Here is a 14,761-nt window from a genome sequence, read left to right as displayed (position 1 = left end):
CCTGGAGGAGTGGTGGAGGAAGGAGATGGCAGGGGCCCAGGAATCCCAGAGAACATCTGCAAGCCTCCAGAGCTAGCTGGTAGGATCTGAGAATTCTGACAATTATAGCAGTCATACTAATAGTAATATAGTCATAAACTACTTTACAGTTTACAAAACGTATTCACATACACCATCTCTGGTGATCCTCATAAAAGCCCTATGAAATAAGCAAGAAAGGCATTATCTACTTTTTGCAGCTATGGAAACCGAAGTTAAGAGGGTCCCACAGAAAGCAAAAGGCTCAAGACCCGGTTTTCTGGCATCCCTGTCCAGAGTTAAATGCTTCTCTGCAATTCTGGGCCACAGGGTCCCACAAAAGCCAGGGCTCCTGGGAGACTCTGGGAGAGCCTCATGGGAACTGGGAACCACTTGGGCAGGAAGAAGAGCCAGCAGTGACCCAAAGCTCTCTAGTTACCTGGTTAAGAAAGAGGCTAAACAAACAAAAACCAAAGGCTCCAACCATTATAGTATGTGGGAGGGAAAAAACCTGGATAAGGGTGATCAGAGCTCAGAAATCTCTGAAGGTAGACGTGTTTCCTAATTTGGCAAGAGCAGGATTACACATGTACCTACAGCAACTACTGATGTTGGAATCTGGTGATCTTGTCAGCATTTGTAAGCAACTGCATCTTCACAATGTTGCCTGAATGAGTAGTTTTTATCATTCAAGACGAAATACTTGAGTTTTTGGTGTTCAGTAACTTAAAATCATGGGGCTAGGAGAGAAGGCAGGAGCTAAAGTCTACAGCCTGGAGCCACAAAGCACTCTTATCTCTGATTTTTGCACTTGCCCTGGGAAGTGGTCTGGGGAACAACCACCTCCAGTTCACGGACAGGAAGTTCCAGTTTGGAGAGGTGCCCAAGTTGTATTTGGCTCTTGTCACCAAGGGGAAGGACCACACCCTATTACCATCCATTCTCTCTCCGCAGTCATTCATATTTGCCACCGACTCTTATTGAACGTATACTCCCCATGTCGCCTGTGTTTGGCGCTGAGGTGGAGAATAAAGCTCCTGTTCTCTGGGTGCAGCCTGGGGTCTGGGCTATAGATCTACTTAAGGGGGTAGTAACCAGGAAGGGAAAGATTTAGAAGTCAATGGTTCCAAATGGCTCAGTTTCCCTTTTCCTCCTGGGTGCTGCCCTCCTGTTCTCTGCCTCCCCTCCCCTAAGAGTCCAGACCCTGCTCTGGAGACATGTTTTGTGGTCTTGTGCTTGGCTTCTCAGAACAGCTACATGGGTGGTTTAAGATGTGGGTGTGGAGGGAGATGCCCCCATTTCTCACCCCAAGGCAACCCCTCAACTTCCAGAGCAGGACACCCTAGATTTCAGCCCCTGCTAAAGTTGGCCTCTCCTAATAGAGGCTTCTCAGCTGTGCCTGTTTCTCTTTCCATGCCCAGGTTCTCCTCCCTGGAACCAACAGTGTGCCTCCTGGAAAGTGATTTGGGTCTCAAGAAAGAGATGAAGAGAGAAGCACCAGGAAGGGAAATAAGGAGGGAGCAACCGTTCACAAAGCGATGATCTCCACTAGGATTTTTCCCAAAGATCAAATTCCCCCAAGTTTATTTGCATATACTCTTCATGGACGTATATATTTATTTTTTCAAAGTTTTTATTTGTTTAAGTAATCTCTACACCCAACGAGGGGCTCGAATTCATGACCCTGAGATCAAGAGTTGTATGCTCTGTGACTAAGCCAGCCAGGTGCCCCTATGGACGTATATATTTAAATCTCTCTTGTCCATAGCCGCAGATGAATCATTCCAAAATATCACTTTCATAGTTTTGAAGGACTTTCTTTCATGGTTCTCTAGAGCCTATGGGCTGATGGTCAAATTCAGGCATTCAGGATCTACCCCAATCTGTCTTCTGGCCCTTTTCTTAGTGTGCAGTCAAGTGAAGACATTTGTTGACCACTGTGCGGGTTCTGAGATGCTCAGAGAGAGGTTTTTCCTCTATGACATTTAGGTAACATGGGACCCCAGTATTACCTCATCCTAGGTCTCATTTCCTTATGTATCTCTAGGCATGTTCTGTGACTCCAGCGAGTCCCTTTCTCTCTCTTTGGCTCTTTCCCTGTCCTCCCTCCTCCACATCCTCCATTGCCTCCTTGTCCTATGTCCTCTTGTGTTTACATCTCAGGAATCTTTTCTCGGCCCCCAGTGGTGCCTGAGGTGACATTTCTTTTCACCCAAGACAGCACTACTTACGTGGCTTCTGATGGGGCCTCCCTCTTCCCAGGGTCCAGGATGGTGGAGTGGTGCTCTGGCGCCCTCTTGTGGTGAAAAATGTCCACAAGCCTCACTCACACGGATTTTTTCCCTTTTAATCTCCCAGGAGGAACTGGCGGGGGGGGGGGGAGGGGGGGGAGGGGGAGGAGCGGTGCTCCAGGGCCCATTTGTTCTGGGTGCCTCTGTTCTGGGTAATGCACCCAGAAGCAAAGTCAGCAGGCAATCACAAACATTTAGAGAGCATTGTTAACATTGGGGCGCCTGGCTGGCTCAGTTGGCAGAGCTTGGGACTCTTGATCTTGGGGTCATGAGTTCAAGCCCCACATTGGGAGTACAGTTTACTTAAAAAATAAATTAAGTTAGGGGTGCCTGGGTGCCTCAGTTGGCTAAGGGTCTGACTCTTGGTTTTGGCTCAGGTCATGATCTCAAGGTTGGTGAGTTTGAGCCCTGCATCTAGCTATGCGCTGAAAGCGTGGAGCCTGCTTGGGATCTCTCTCTCCCTCTCTGTCCTCCCCAGCTTGCTCTTTCTCTCTCTCTTAAAAATAAATAAACAAACATATAATTAACTAATTCGACAAAAAAACATTTAGGGAGCACCTATTGAATTTGTATTCTAGATAGCCCGTTACTCTGCTGGTACTGGGGATATGAAAGTAAATATTAAGCCCTGAGAAATTTGATTCAGCCTTTTGTGTTCACAGATGGAGAAGCCTTGGCCCTAAGCGGCAAAGAGATGTGCCCAAATTCACTCAGTTATGCAGAACTGACATAAAACTCAGGTATCGTGACTTACTGTTTCAAAGAAGATCAAGTCAGTTGCCTGTATGCCCTTCTGGCTCATGGAGTCAACTCCCAGATGTCTGTAGTAATGTGCCAGGAGTGGCACAGAGCTTTATAACCACAGTTGATATTTTCAGAGCTTACATGTCTAATTTCTCATGTTTGGGAGACTTGGAATTTCAAATTTGGACTGATCTCTTTCAATGCACTATTCCCAGATGTCACTATATCAGCATTGCTAGGTATTGATACCATCTGTGTAAACCTGGCCCACCTCTGCCCAGACTGGAAGTTTCTTTAGGGCACAGGTCATGCCATCATCACTCACCAGCATAGTCTCGGGCACTTGGTGGTGCCTCACACATGCCTGCTAAGTGTCTGCTTAATTTTTGAGACAACATTGTAGGCAAGTCTCTTCTCTCTGGGCCTGTATCCTCAAGAGAATACAACCTCAACAGACATTCCCACCCTGTGAAAGCGGTCTGAGTTATCCGAAAGTGCAATGGGCTGCTTTAATAGGCAGTGATTTTCTTGTCCCCAAAGGTCTTTAGGCATATGCTGGATGCTGTTTTCTGTTGTGTTGCTGTTGTTTTTGTTCCAAGATTTATTTTTGAGAGAGAGAGAGAGAGCATGTGCACATGAGCAGCCGAGGGGCAGAAAGAGAGGAGAGAGAGAGAGAATGCCTAGCAGGCTCCACACTGCCAGCACGGAGCCTGATACGGGGCTCAAACCCATGAACTGTGAGATCACTGACCTGAGCTGAAACCAAGAGTTGGATGCTTAACCAACTGAGCTACTCAGGTTCCCCTGGATGATGTGTAATAGATAAATTCTGGAGGCATTGGATGACTGGTTGGTCCCATCCTGATACCTTTTGACCCTGCTCTCCAGCATGAAATGTCCACCTAGGAGTTACAAACTCCCAGCGTGCAAGGTAAGGGGGCAGCGGAACTGAGGAAGGCAGCCTGGGTGACTGGGTGACAGGGAAGCTCTTGCCCTGCTGAAAGGGACAGAAAAGCTCTCAGCCCCAACTAGCTGCTGCTCAGCAGGATGGTGGCCTCATATAGCTTGATGTTTTTGATTTTTCAAGAGAAACTGGACATTCCTATTTTAATGTGAAATTACCTGATTTGGGACGTTGGCAACTAACCCAAAAATTTGAAAACAGTTGCATGGGCTAAACCATGCCCTTGTGCTGTTGTTTGCATCTCAAAGACTCTTTCTAGTTTTCACTTTGTGCAGTAAGTCCAGGGATAAAAACTCCCCCCGGCCTACACCCAACCCATGTGTATGGCCCCCTCCTCTCTCTCCTTAGTTCCTTTCCTTTTCTACAGCTGCAATTTTAGCCATCTTGTCCTCACCCACATCAATCCCAGATCCCCCTAATGATAATTCGGCTTCCTTGTATTGGCAATGACTCCAGAGGTCACCAGGGGGCAGTGTCAGGGTGCAGAGAACGCTTGGTTTTGACTGGCAGAAGCATGAGGTTTGTTATTGCCACCTGATTCAGCCCTGAATCCAGGTTTGGAATTTCAGGAAGTCAGCTGGGGTCACTCCCTGAGGATGCAATATGGCTCGCCATTCCCTGCATCACCTCTGAAGTGCAACTTTCTACCTGGACTCCCTGTCCCTGACCCGCCACCCACCTGTCGGATTCCCCAACCACCCAGCATTCACTAATGTCAGGCTCATCTTCCTAAACCCACTTTCCACAGATGTTTCAAGAGCCTTTAATGACTCATCATTACATACAGCTTTTCAGAAATGGAGTCTCAAGACGCTGATCCCTGTTAGGTCAAAGAGAGTGGGATGGAAAGAGCTTTTACTTCTGTCATCTTGATTGTGATCCTAAGGGCAAGAAGCCTTGTTATTCCCACTGCACAGATGAGATTGAAGCATACCAAGAAAAGTGACCAATTCAGCCATCAAGCAGAACTCACAAGTTCTAACTGTTCTTGCTAGATAATATGGGGTATATAAAAACTTACATATGGTTTCCATCCTCAAAGAAACTACAACTTGTTAGGAAAACATGAAACACATATATGAAAATGTAATTAACTCCTCTAATAGCTTCCAAATGGATAGTAGAGGCAATAATGACAGGAACTCAAAGAGGTCCCTGGATCTGAAGGGAAGGCTTCACAAAGGCAGCAGTGGTCTTCACACTTGGGCACATGTACCCCTAGAGGTGCAAAAAGGCTTTCTTAGCGAAGGGTAGGTGGCAGGGTTATGTTGACGGGAATCAACTTCCAGAACATCATCTTCAAGGACTAGGCTGTGCCTGTGAACGCGTCTCCTCCCTTCATTTCCACAATTTCTTGGCTCCCATTTTACAAAAGACAAGTGTGTTAACCATCAGTGCTGCTCATCCATGTTCCCTGTTCTCTTATAGGTACTTTCCCACCTTTTAGAAGTCAGGTGTGGCCATGTGACTTGCTTTGGACAATGATACATGAGCAAAAATGTGTCTTCTGGGTGGAAGCATTTAAGAGCCAGCGTATGATTCTCCTTACCTTCTCTCTGCCATGGTGACCAATGACATTTCAGATGATGAGGTCTAGATCCCTGAATGACGATGGCATGGATCAGAACCCCCAGCTGACCTGTGATGGATACGTATTGTGAGTTTGGGGGACAGAGGGGAGAAGAATCTTTGTTGGTTTAAACAATTGAGATTTTTGGTATTACTTGTTACTATAGCACAATTTAACCTATACTATTGTACAAAAGACTTATCTTTGGCCCATCCTAACTCTCATTTTGGTATGTTGCCTTGGTGTGTAAAAATCTCTGGGGCTCCAAAGAAACAATTTTTTTTTAGTTTATTTATTTATTTTGAGAAAGTGATAGAGAGTCGGAGCAGGAGAGGAGCAGAGAGAGAGGAAGAGAAAGAATCCCAAGCAGTCTCCACACTGTCAATGCAGAGCCCAACGCCAGACTAGACCCCATGAACCGAACCCATGAACTGTGAGCTCATGACCTGAGCTGAAATCAAGAGTAGGCCGCTCAACCATCTGAGCCACCCAGGTGCCCCCAAAGAAACAATTTAAAATAGTGATTTCAATATTGAGAAAGCAAATGACTCGGGTTGTCTGGGCAACAAATTGTTCTGCAAATCAAAATTTCCCAATATTTGCCTTCCACAATTGAAGGAAGTAAAACAAATTCATTTGTCACCTGTTGAATGATTAGGTGGAATTGAGCGACCCTGCCCAAACTTCTTCAATTCCCATGTACGTGTTTATGTGAACGAGATTTCTCAGCATTATCATCTATAAAAATAGGATGTAGAGATAAAATTGATGCTGATCACTGTCTCATTCCAGCATGTATATGACTATTTCAATATGAGTTGTATTTCTTTTTCTTTTCTTTTCTTTCTTTCTTTCTTTCTTTCTTTCGAGTTGTATTTTTTATAAATTTTACTATTTGGGGCACCTGGCTGGTTCAGTCAGTAGAGCAGGGGACTCTTGATCTTGGGGTCATGAGTTTGAGCCCCATGTTGGGCATAGAACTTACTTTAAAACTTTTTTTTACTCATGTTTAATAATGCTCTATCAACATTTGCAATATATTTATGTTGTTTGACAAACAGTAAACTAATAATAATTGTAATGATAAGTCAATCCAGAAGAAAATTGTAAACTCTGGAGCCTTATGGCCACAAAAAATAAGAAAAGAATACAATTTTAATTTTTATATAAACATATATATTTATGGCAGAGAAGTATTGTTTGATGATCAATAAAAGATTTTCAAGGGCCGCCTGGGTGTCTCAGTCGGTTAAGCATCTGACTTCGGCTCAGGTCATGATCTCATAGTCTGTGGGTTCGAGTCCCACATCGGGCTCTGTGCTGACAGTTCAGAGCCTGCAGCCTGCTTCAGATTCTGTGTCTCCCCCTCTTGCTGCACCTCCCCTGCTCACACTCTGTCTCTCTCTCTCTCTCTCTCAAAAATAAAAGTAAATATTAAAAAAAATAAAAGATTTTCCAGCATAAACTATGTATTACATTAGGATAGCATTATATGGGAGAAGTGGAAAGAAAATTCAAGGACAAAAGCAATGACGTAAATTTTCCTTTAAGAGCTTGCTTATGCAATTTGCAAATGTTGATGATGAGTATCAAATCACTGTGATTCCAGTGAATACATTTAATATAAGTTTTTTTTAATGTCAATATTGGGGGGCGGGTGTGCTGGGGTGTCTCCGTTGGTTAAGTGTCAGACTCTTGATTTCCGCTCAGGTCCTGATCTCACGGTTGGTGAGATCGAACCCTGTGTTGGGTTCTGCGCTGACATCACAGAGCCTGCTTGGGGTTCTCTCTCCCTCTCTCTCTACCCCTCCCCCGCTTGTGCGCACATACTCTATCAAAATAAATAAATAAACTTTAAAAAAGAAGTTAAAAAATAAATAAAATGTGGATAACGGGGCACCCGGTTGGCTCAGTTTGAAGAGCATGACTCTGGATCTCAGGCTCATGAACTCAAGCCCCACGTGGGGTGGGGAGATTACTTAAATAAATAAAAACTTAAAAAAAATAATAACATAAAATGTAAATATTTCCATTACACCAGAAATCATACCCTTTGCAACTGCAGTTGACCCTTGAACAATGTAGGTTTAAATTGTAAGGGTGCATTTATATGTACATTTTTACAGTACAGTACTTCCTTATGTTTTTTTTTAATAACATTTTATTTTCCCTAGCTTATTTTATTGTAAGAACACAGTATATAATACATAAAACATACAAAATATGTGTTAATAGACTATGTTATTGGTAAGGCTTCTGATCAATACTAGGCTGTTGGTAGTTAAGTTTTGAGGGAGTCAGAGTGGTATGTGGGTTTTTGACTGTATGGAAGTCGGTACCCCTAACCCCTCTGTATTCAAGGGTCAAACGTATTTAAACCTAGTTGGAAAAAAATTTTTTTAACTTCAAGAGAATATATAGTTTTTTAAAAACCTGCTTTATTGAGGGGTACCTAATTTAAAACTTTGTTTAGGGTGTTCATGGGCTAAATTAAAAAAAATGTTTAATGTTTATTTATTTTTGAGAGAGGGAGAGAGACAGAGTGTGAGCAGGGAAGGGGGGTGCAGAGAGAGAGGGAGACACAGAATCTGAAGCAGGCTCCAGGCTCTGAGCTATCAGCACAGAGCCTGACACGGGGCTTGAACCCATGAGCTGTGAGATCATGACCTGAGCCAAAGTCAGATGACTAACTGACTGAGCCACCCAGGCGCCCTCATGGGGTAAATTTTTGAAAGACTACTGCCTTGAGTGATGGGCTGGATTTGGCTTGGTAGAGGAGGAGGAGAAAGGCATTCTGGGTATGAAAAAGAGAAAAGCTATGGGCACAAAAATTGGGGAATAGGAAACTGTGAGTCGATCAGTTCATGGAGATAAGCAGGAAAGATAAACTGAGGTGAGACTAACAGCAGGCTAAGGCATCTTATGCATGATTATAATCTCCTTGTAAAATATTAAAGCTTTAGGGATAGGCTTGGGACCATAACCTCCATTTCTGGTCTCCTCCTCACCTCCCCAGAGGTGACCTTGGTTTTCAGTTTGGTGTTAGCTCCTTCAGGTGTGCTTCTGTGTATTCACATTCACATCTTGCAGGGTGCTGCATGAGAGAACACCTAAGGTAAGGAGTTTCAGCTTTATCACAGGGTCATTAGCAAGCAGGTGCTGGGGATTTCTCCAGTACATTACTTTTGTAGGCTTACAGCTGGAATTTGCTCACTGAGAAAAGGAGAATTATGATTTGGGGGTGAGGGAAGGAGTGGGGGGACAATTTTGGCACAAAGCATGTGACATAGTATTGTCAGAGGGTGGCATTAAGCATCATGTCACTGGAAAGTGGAGGGGATGATGCAGAAAAGGTGGCAGAAGGACACCCAATCCCATCTTTGTTTGCTCATGGATATACTTGCTGCATAGAAATATTCTCTCTAGAAACAGGTGGCCCTCTTGGTTTCTTTTATTTCCCCCTTTTGATAGAGACAAAGGCCCAGAAAACTATGTAGTAATCACACAAGTATGATGAGCCACAGCAAGTGATACTTAGCCTCAGTGTTGAGGACAATGGGGACCGTAGGGACTGTGGGAACATGGCCAGCCCACACTCTTTCTAAGGGAGCAGTCATTACTCAGCCCAGTCAATGTTGTCTTGGGGAAATAGGGCATCAGTCTTAGCCATATCTTCTGATTTCTTCAAGAGACTATAGAAATTGGGATTTTTGTGTGAAATCTTTCAATATTGGTTCAAAAATTTCTTAAGTGCTGTGCTGGCTAAGCAAGGCATGTGTTTACAGGATGCATTTCACCTGCGTGCTGCTAGTTTGTGACCTTTGTATTAAGGCTTCTTGTCTGAAGGCTGAGTACTGGACCATCATATAATCTCTTGGCATGCTGCCTGGCTCTAAGATCTGTGGTTATGAAGGATTCTAGGCTTTTTAGGGAGATGCTGTGAGAATTATTGACTCCACTCCCCATGTCTGGTTCCCACCTGCTTTCCAACATCCCTCTAGTAATGGAGTTCTGCCAGGAAGCTGGAAGCTTTGCAGAAGATTCCAGAAGCATCCTCATAAATCCGGGGAAGTCAGCCAATGTAGATTCACTAGAAGTCAAGACTTCAGGGAGTTGGTCTTAGGCCTCCAGTGTCCCTCTCTCAGGCGTTGGGGCGGGTTCTTGTGCCTCTCCCAGGGCACAGCCCAGTGGGAACATAGACTGGTGACTGTTTCTCAAAGGGCTTTGTCTTGTGACTAAATCCAAGCAAGGCAGTCAGACACAAATGAAAAAGTGCGCTTGCGCACACACGTGTGCACACACACACACACACACTGTCCCCAGCACTTCCAAGAACTTTTCCCACGCAGTCCCCTGGCTGCCGGAAGGGCAGCTGGTCATGGGAACAGACTGGAGGCCCCCTCCCCCAATGGAAGCTCCACCCTGCTCCATTTACTCCCAGCCATGCAATCCTGGTCCCCTCCACCCGCTTACTACTTCCAAGGAAGGAAATAGCTGAACAATGCAGCAGATCAGAGACTGGGCACCGAGCCAAGAGCCCTGGGCTCCAGCCCCTGGCTGCTCTACTCCCACTGCACACCCCTCCCTCTCAGTGGCTGTTGCTGAAGGTTGCCTTCCTCAGACCTTCCCCCCTACCTTCTCACCATCCCTGGGAAACTTCAGACGGCTGACATCACCTTTCACCCCTTTCCTGGGTTGGCCCCTTCCTTGCTGTATGGTAGCCAGGGATGTCTGTGCTTCCACTTGGGTATGATTCCTGGCATGAGGGATAGAAGCTAGGCTTTGATGGAAATTTTGGTCAGTGAGTATGGGTGGGAAGGAGGGGTCACTTTTCCTGAAGTTTTTTTCCAGAGGTGAAAGCAAGTCCTGAAAATAGAGAGAGTGCTGGAACAAGAGCCCCCGGGAGTCCTCATTCTCTCTTCTGGGCAGAGCCGTCTTGATGGGGCAGGAGGGGATGGAGGCGCTCACAGGCCTGTTGGGGCCATATTCTCAGAGGAACAGAAAGGAATTACTAGTCATTTCCAGTTTCCTTGGTCTGGGAAGTCGGTGGGAACCACTACTTTTCTCTTTCCTTATTGGTCTCAAATAATGTTCTCCTTGGGTCTGGAACCCCACGCCCCAGGCAATACTGCTCTTTGCTCATTCTCGGTTCTAGTGCTTTCCCCTGCCTTGCCTTCTGCCTGGCACTTCCTGCCCTGGGAGCCAAGGGGCAGGATTCCTCAGTAATCTTTGCCACCTCTAAAAGCCAGGCTTGCCCTTCTTCCCCAGATCCTGTCTCAGGGAGTAGGGAGTAGGTTAGAAGTTAGAGTTTGTGAGGGGAGCTCACCGGATAGATGACAACAGGCCAATCCTCAGGCCCTTTCTCCTGATGGATGAGATGAGTCCTGAATCCCAGTCTCCTTCCCCTGACATTTGGCTTCCCTCCTTCAGCGATTTCTGTCCCTGTGTAGCTCTGCCATATGCAAGGGGCCACTTGGGAGCCTAAAGTCTTGAGAGCAGGGAAGAGTGCTCAAAAGCCCACTCCCAAACTCCCAGATTGTAGGTGAGAAGCTCAGGCACAAAGAGCGCGTGTGCATTGCCCAAGAGCAACAACCAGTAAAAGGGAGAAAACTGGGACTCTCAGGTTTTCTGACTCCTGGGCAATGTCTTTCTGTAAACCTTCTACGATTTCCAAAGGCAGTGTTGGCATAGCCCTGAGAGGGAACAGAAGAAAAAACATCAGTCACTTGATGTCCTAATCTTCTTGCTTGGGCCTTTTGGAACCTCTATTTTTGTCTACTTTTTTAGTACCTCAGGCTCTATTTTCACCTTGAAAAAGTGATACTTGAATTGTCTTTTGTTCTTAGCAAAGAAGCTGATGCTTATTCTTCTAAACTCCTGCACTGAGGGGCTGAGCAACCCTCTTTTGCACTAATCTTGGCATCTGCGCTTGCTTCTAGTTTGTTTTGTACGGGTAAATCACGTCTCTCCAACGATGCCGCAAGTCTGCCTGCACAAAATAGTCACCGAATGTTATCAAAATAAAAAAAGTGTCTACACTTGAGCGTCTACTACAGCCCAGGCTTTTTTGCATCTCACCCTTGAAGAGCTTCCAGTCTAAAGGGCGTAAGAGACTGTGAACAAGGCAACAACTGACTAATGACAGCAGATGTGACAGTTGATGTGAAGGGAATGCCCAGGGTTTAGTGATGTTCCCAAGGGCTCTCTGAGGAGGTAGCATTTTAGTTGAGATCTCAAGGATGGGAAGCCAGCCTTATGAAGATCTGGGGAAAGAGAGATCTGGGCCAGGAGAATAGTGGGAATAAGTGCCCTGAGCTTGTCATGTTTGAGACCCTGAAAAGGAGCCAGAGTCACTCCAGGAAGGAGAGGGATGCAGGAAGCATCAGAATATGCAGGAGGCTCAGGTCCAACAGTCTTACATGAAGGAGAGGTGAGGAATTTAGATTTTATTTTATTACGAGTTAGGAAGCCACTGGAGGGTTTAAAGTACGACATGATCTATATTCTGATTTTTATTGTCTCTCTATCTATCTATCTATCTATCTATCTATCTATCTATCTATCTATCTATCTATCTATTTTTTGAGATAAATAGCTAGTTTATTTTTTTCTGAGCATGAACAGCTCATTTCTGGAACATGGTAGGTACCCTGTGTTTGAGTTCAACATGATTTCTTTTTTGTTTGTTTTGTTTTCTGGGTTTATTGAGATGTAAGTGACATACAGCACTGTATGAGTTTAAGGTGTACAGCATAGTGATGTGTCTTACATACATTGTGAAATGGTTATCACAGTAAATGTAGTTAACACCCATCATCTCACAGAGATTTTTTTTTATTTTATTTATTTATTTTTTACGTTTATTTATCTTTGAGACAGAGAGAGACAGAGCATGAACAGGGGAGGGGCAGAGGGAGAGGGAGACACAGAATCCGAAACAGGCTCCAGGCTCTGAGCTGTCAGCCCAGAGCCTGACGCGGGGCTCGAACTCACGGACCGCGAGATCATGACCTGAGCCAAAGTCGGCCGCCCAACCCACCAAGCCACCCAGGCGCCCCTCACAGAGATATTTTAAAAAACCACAGACAAAAAAAAAAAAAAAAAAAAAAAAACACCCAAAACAATAACAAATTAGTATATGTTTTTTCTTCTCCTTGTGATGAGAACTCTTCAGATCTATCCACCTAACAACCTCCCTATACATCACATAGCAGTGTTGACTAGAGCCATCATGTTGTATGTTCTACCCCTAGTTCTTATTTATAACTGGAAGTTGGCACTTTTTGACCACCCTCATCCAATCCCCCTGCCACCTACCCATATTTTTAAAATACTTAAAACATTAATCATCCTGGCTGCACTGGAAGGAATGGGCTGGAAGAGGGCAAGAAAGGAGACAGGAGGTCATTTGGAGGCTGCAGTGATCCGAGCAACTGATGGTGGTGGGTTGGATCAGGGTGGAAGAGATGGAAAAGAAATATACCCCTTCTGAGACAGAAATGACAGGACTAGTTATGATGTGTTGGATACAAGAGGGGAGGGGTGAAGGAAAGAGAGGAATTGTAACAACAACTAGGTAGCTACCTGAGCAACCAGATGGTGGTGGGGCCATTTGTGAAGATGGGAAACATGGGCAAGCCTGGGGAGGGACAAGGTTTGAGGGGGCAGGTGGAATCAAGGGTGTGGGCATGTGAGGTTAATAGTGATATCATCACTTAATAGTGATGTCAGGTTGTCATGTGATTGTCATATATCATGTCATATGGCTTATATGGCACCATCCTCAAAGAGCTAATGTTACACTTGATGGACAACTCTCTTAAATCTATTATAATCTACAGATCTTCCCTCTCCACTTCTTTATCACCCCCTTTTTGGTGAAGAAATAGAGATTTTTGTCCTTCAGAAATTTCCTATTCAGGATTTTGCTGATTGCATTCCTATGGTGACATTTAACCATTTCCTCTATCTCCTTTCATTTTCTGTAAACGGTTGTTAGATATAAAGGCTTGCTTTGATTCAGGTTCAGGTTTTCATCAAGAATACTCCATAGGTGGTGCTGTGTCTTTTCATCAGGAGGCACATAACCTTCAAGTGTCTCTCCTTTGTAACATTAGAGCTATTGATGATCTTGATCTCATTGAGGGTTTACAAAATGGTGATGTTCTATTATTCCTTTTTCTCTTATTACCTGATTGGTTACTTTGAGGTATTGATTTTGTTTTAATGTTTGTTTGAGAGAGAGAGACAGAGTGTGAGTGGCGGACGGGAGATAGAGGGAGACAAAGAAGCCAACACAATTGGAGGAGACAGAGCAAGAGAGTGATTATAGTAATGGATGATGAAAATGAAGGTAAGAAAGAAGGAATATAAAAGTGAATCTCATGAGTAGTGAGACATTAGTGAAGTCAAGGGAACAGAACTCATGGTGAAGGTCAAAGAATTATTAAGGGAGATTTAATTAAGGAAAAGGTTGTAGTTGGAAAGTCTCCATATTGGAAGTGGAATGGCTTTTGGTGAACACAAAGTTGAGGGTGTGACTACAGAAGTGGTCCAGCTGCTGTGGAGTGTGGAAAATATCTCTGGAGATGAGGTGGTCAAGGAAGTGATGGAGAGGCCATCACATGGATGTGGAGCTCACTCAATATAACAAAATTTAGGGTGGAGAGAGAGGCAATGAGCCAAGAGTTAAATGATGGGCAGTAAGAGACCTGGAGGTTGATTGAGGACATTAACCAAGATGGTATGCCCAGACAGTGAAGCTTCAAAGGAACAGGGTTTTTGTAGGAGGGGTTGGGGGAGCACTGGCTTAGAAATGGCATTCAGGTTGGGAGAGGAATACACTTACCACTTCCTGACCTGAGGTACAGGAGAATGAGAAGAAAATAACATTCACTTAAGAGTGCTGCTAAAGAATCAGTGTACAAATCAGGGCTAACAAAATTTTAGGTAAGTCAAGGAGGTGAAGACAACATTCTGAGAAAAGGCTGAAGATATGGAGAAATTGCTGATTACAGGTTGCAGAGGGCACAGAGGAAGGATGTGCCTGAGGGCAGGGAGCAGGGAACTTATTGCCAGTGGGAGGACAAGGATGGAGGTGATAACAGATGAGGGAGCTTGAACCTGTGGTGATGACTGAAATAAATAGGGATAGGGGAATGATGGGACACAGTG

At 44.7% G+C, this 14,761-nt stretch overlaps 1 protein-coding gene and 1 long non-coding RNA gene across 6 annotated transcripts in view; one reads left to right on the top strand and one right to left on the bottom strand.

Moving 5' to 3' along the window:
* RBPMS2 (RNA binding protein, mRNA processing factor 2) overlaps positions 1-5,674 on the top strand; it is a 37,114-nt gene extending 31,440 nt beyond the window's left edge. The window contains exon 7 of one of the 3 annotated variants that reach the window (XM_086710934.1): positions 5,446-5,674. In XM_086710934.1, the coding sequence (XP_086567060.1) occupies positions 5,446-5,502 (57 nt within the window). In that variant the 3' untranslated portion in view covers positions 5,503-5,674. Of the gene's footprint in view, positions 1-1,439; positions 2,356-5,445 lie in introns of those variants that run through there. The other 2 variants (XM_086710930.1, XM_086710933.1) reach the window with 2 other exon arrangements.
* Positions 4,765-14,096, bottom strand: LOC147580272 (uncharacterized). Of its 3 annotated transcripts, none has more exons than XR_015252709.1 (7): positions 13,172-14,096; positions 10,914-11,280; positions 10,223-10,453; positions 9,567-9,822; positions 8,572-8,681; positions 5,567-5,656; positions 4,765-4,898 (listed from the first exon to the last, which is right to left on the bottom strand). It is a non-coding gene; the product is annotated as an uncharacterized LOC147580272 (long non-coding RNA). The 3 variants fall into 3 exon arrangements; XR_015252711.1 differs by having other exon boundaries at positions 9,567-9,677; XR_015252710.1 differs by having other exon boundaries at positions 10,264-10,453.
* Between the last annotated feature and the right edge of the window lie 665 nt (positions 14,097-14,761).

The sequence above is a fragment of the Puma concolor genome, chromosome B3 (assembly GCF_028749965.1).
Source record: "Puma concolor isolate L17-30 chromosome B3, mPumCon1.1.hap2, whole genome shotgun sequence".
Taxonomy (NCBI): Eukaryota; Metazoa; Chordata; class Mammalia; order Carnivora; family Felidae; genus Puma; species Puma concolor.
Note: the sequence above shows the minus strand (reverse complement) of the source record. Positions and strands in the feature narration are given on the sequence as shown.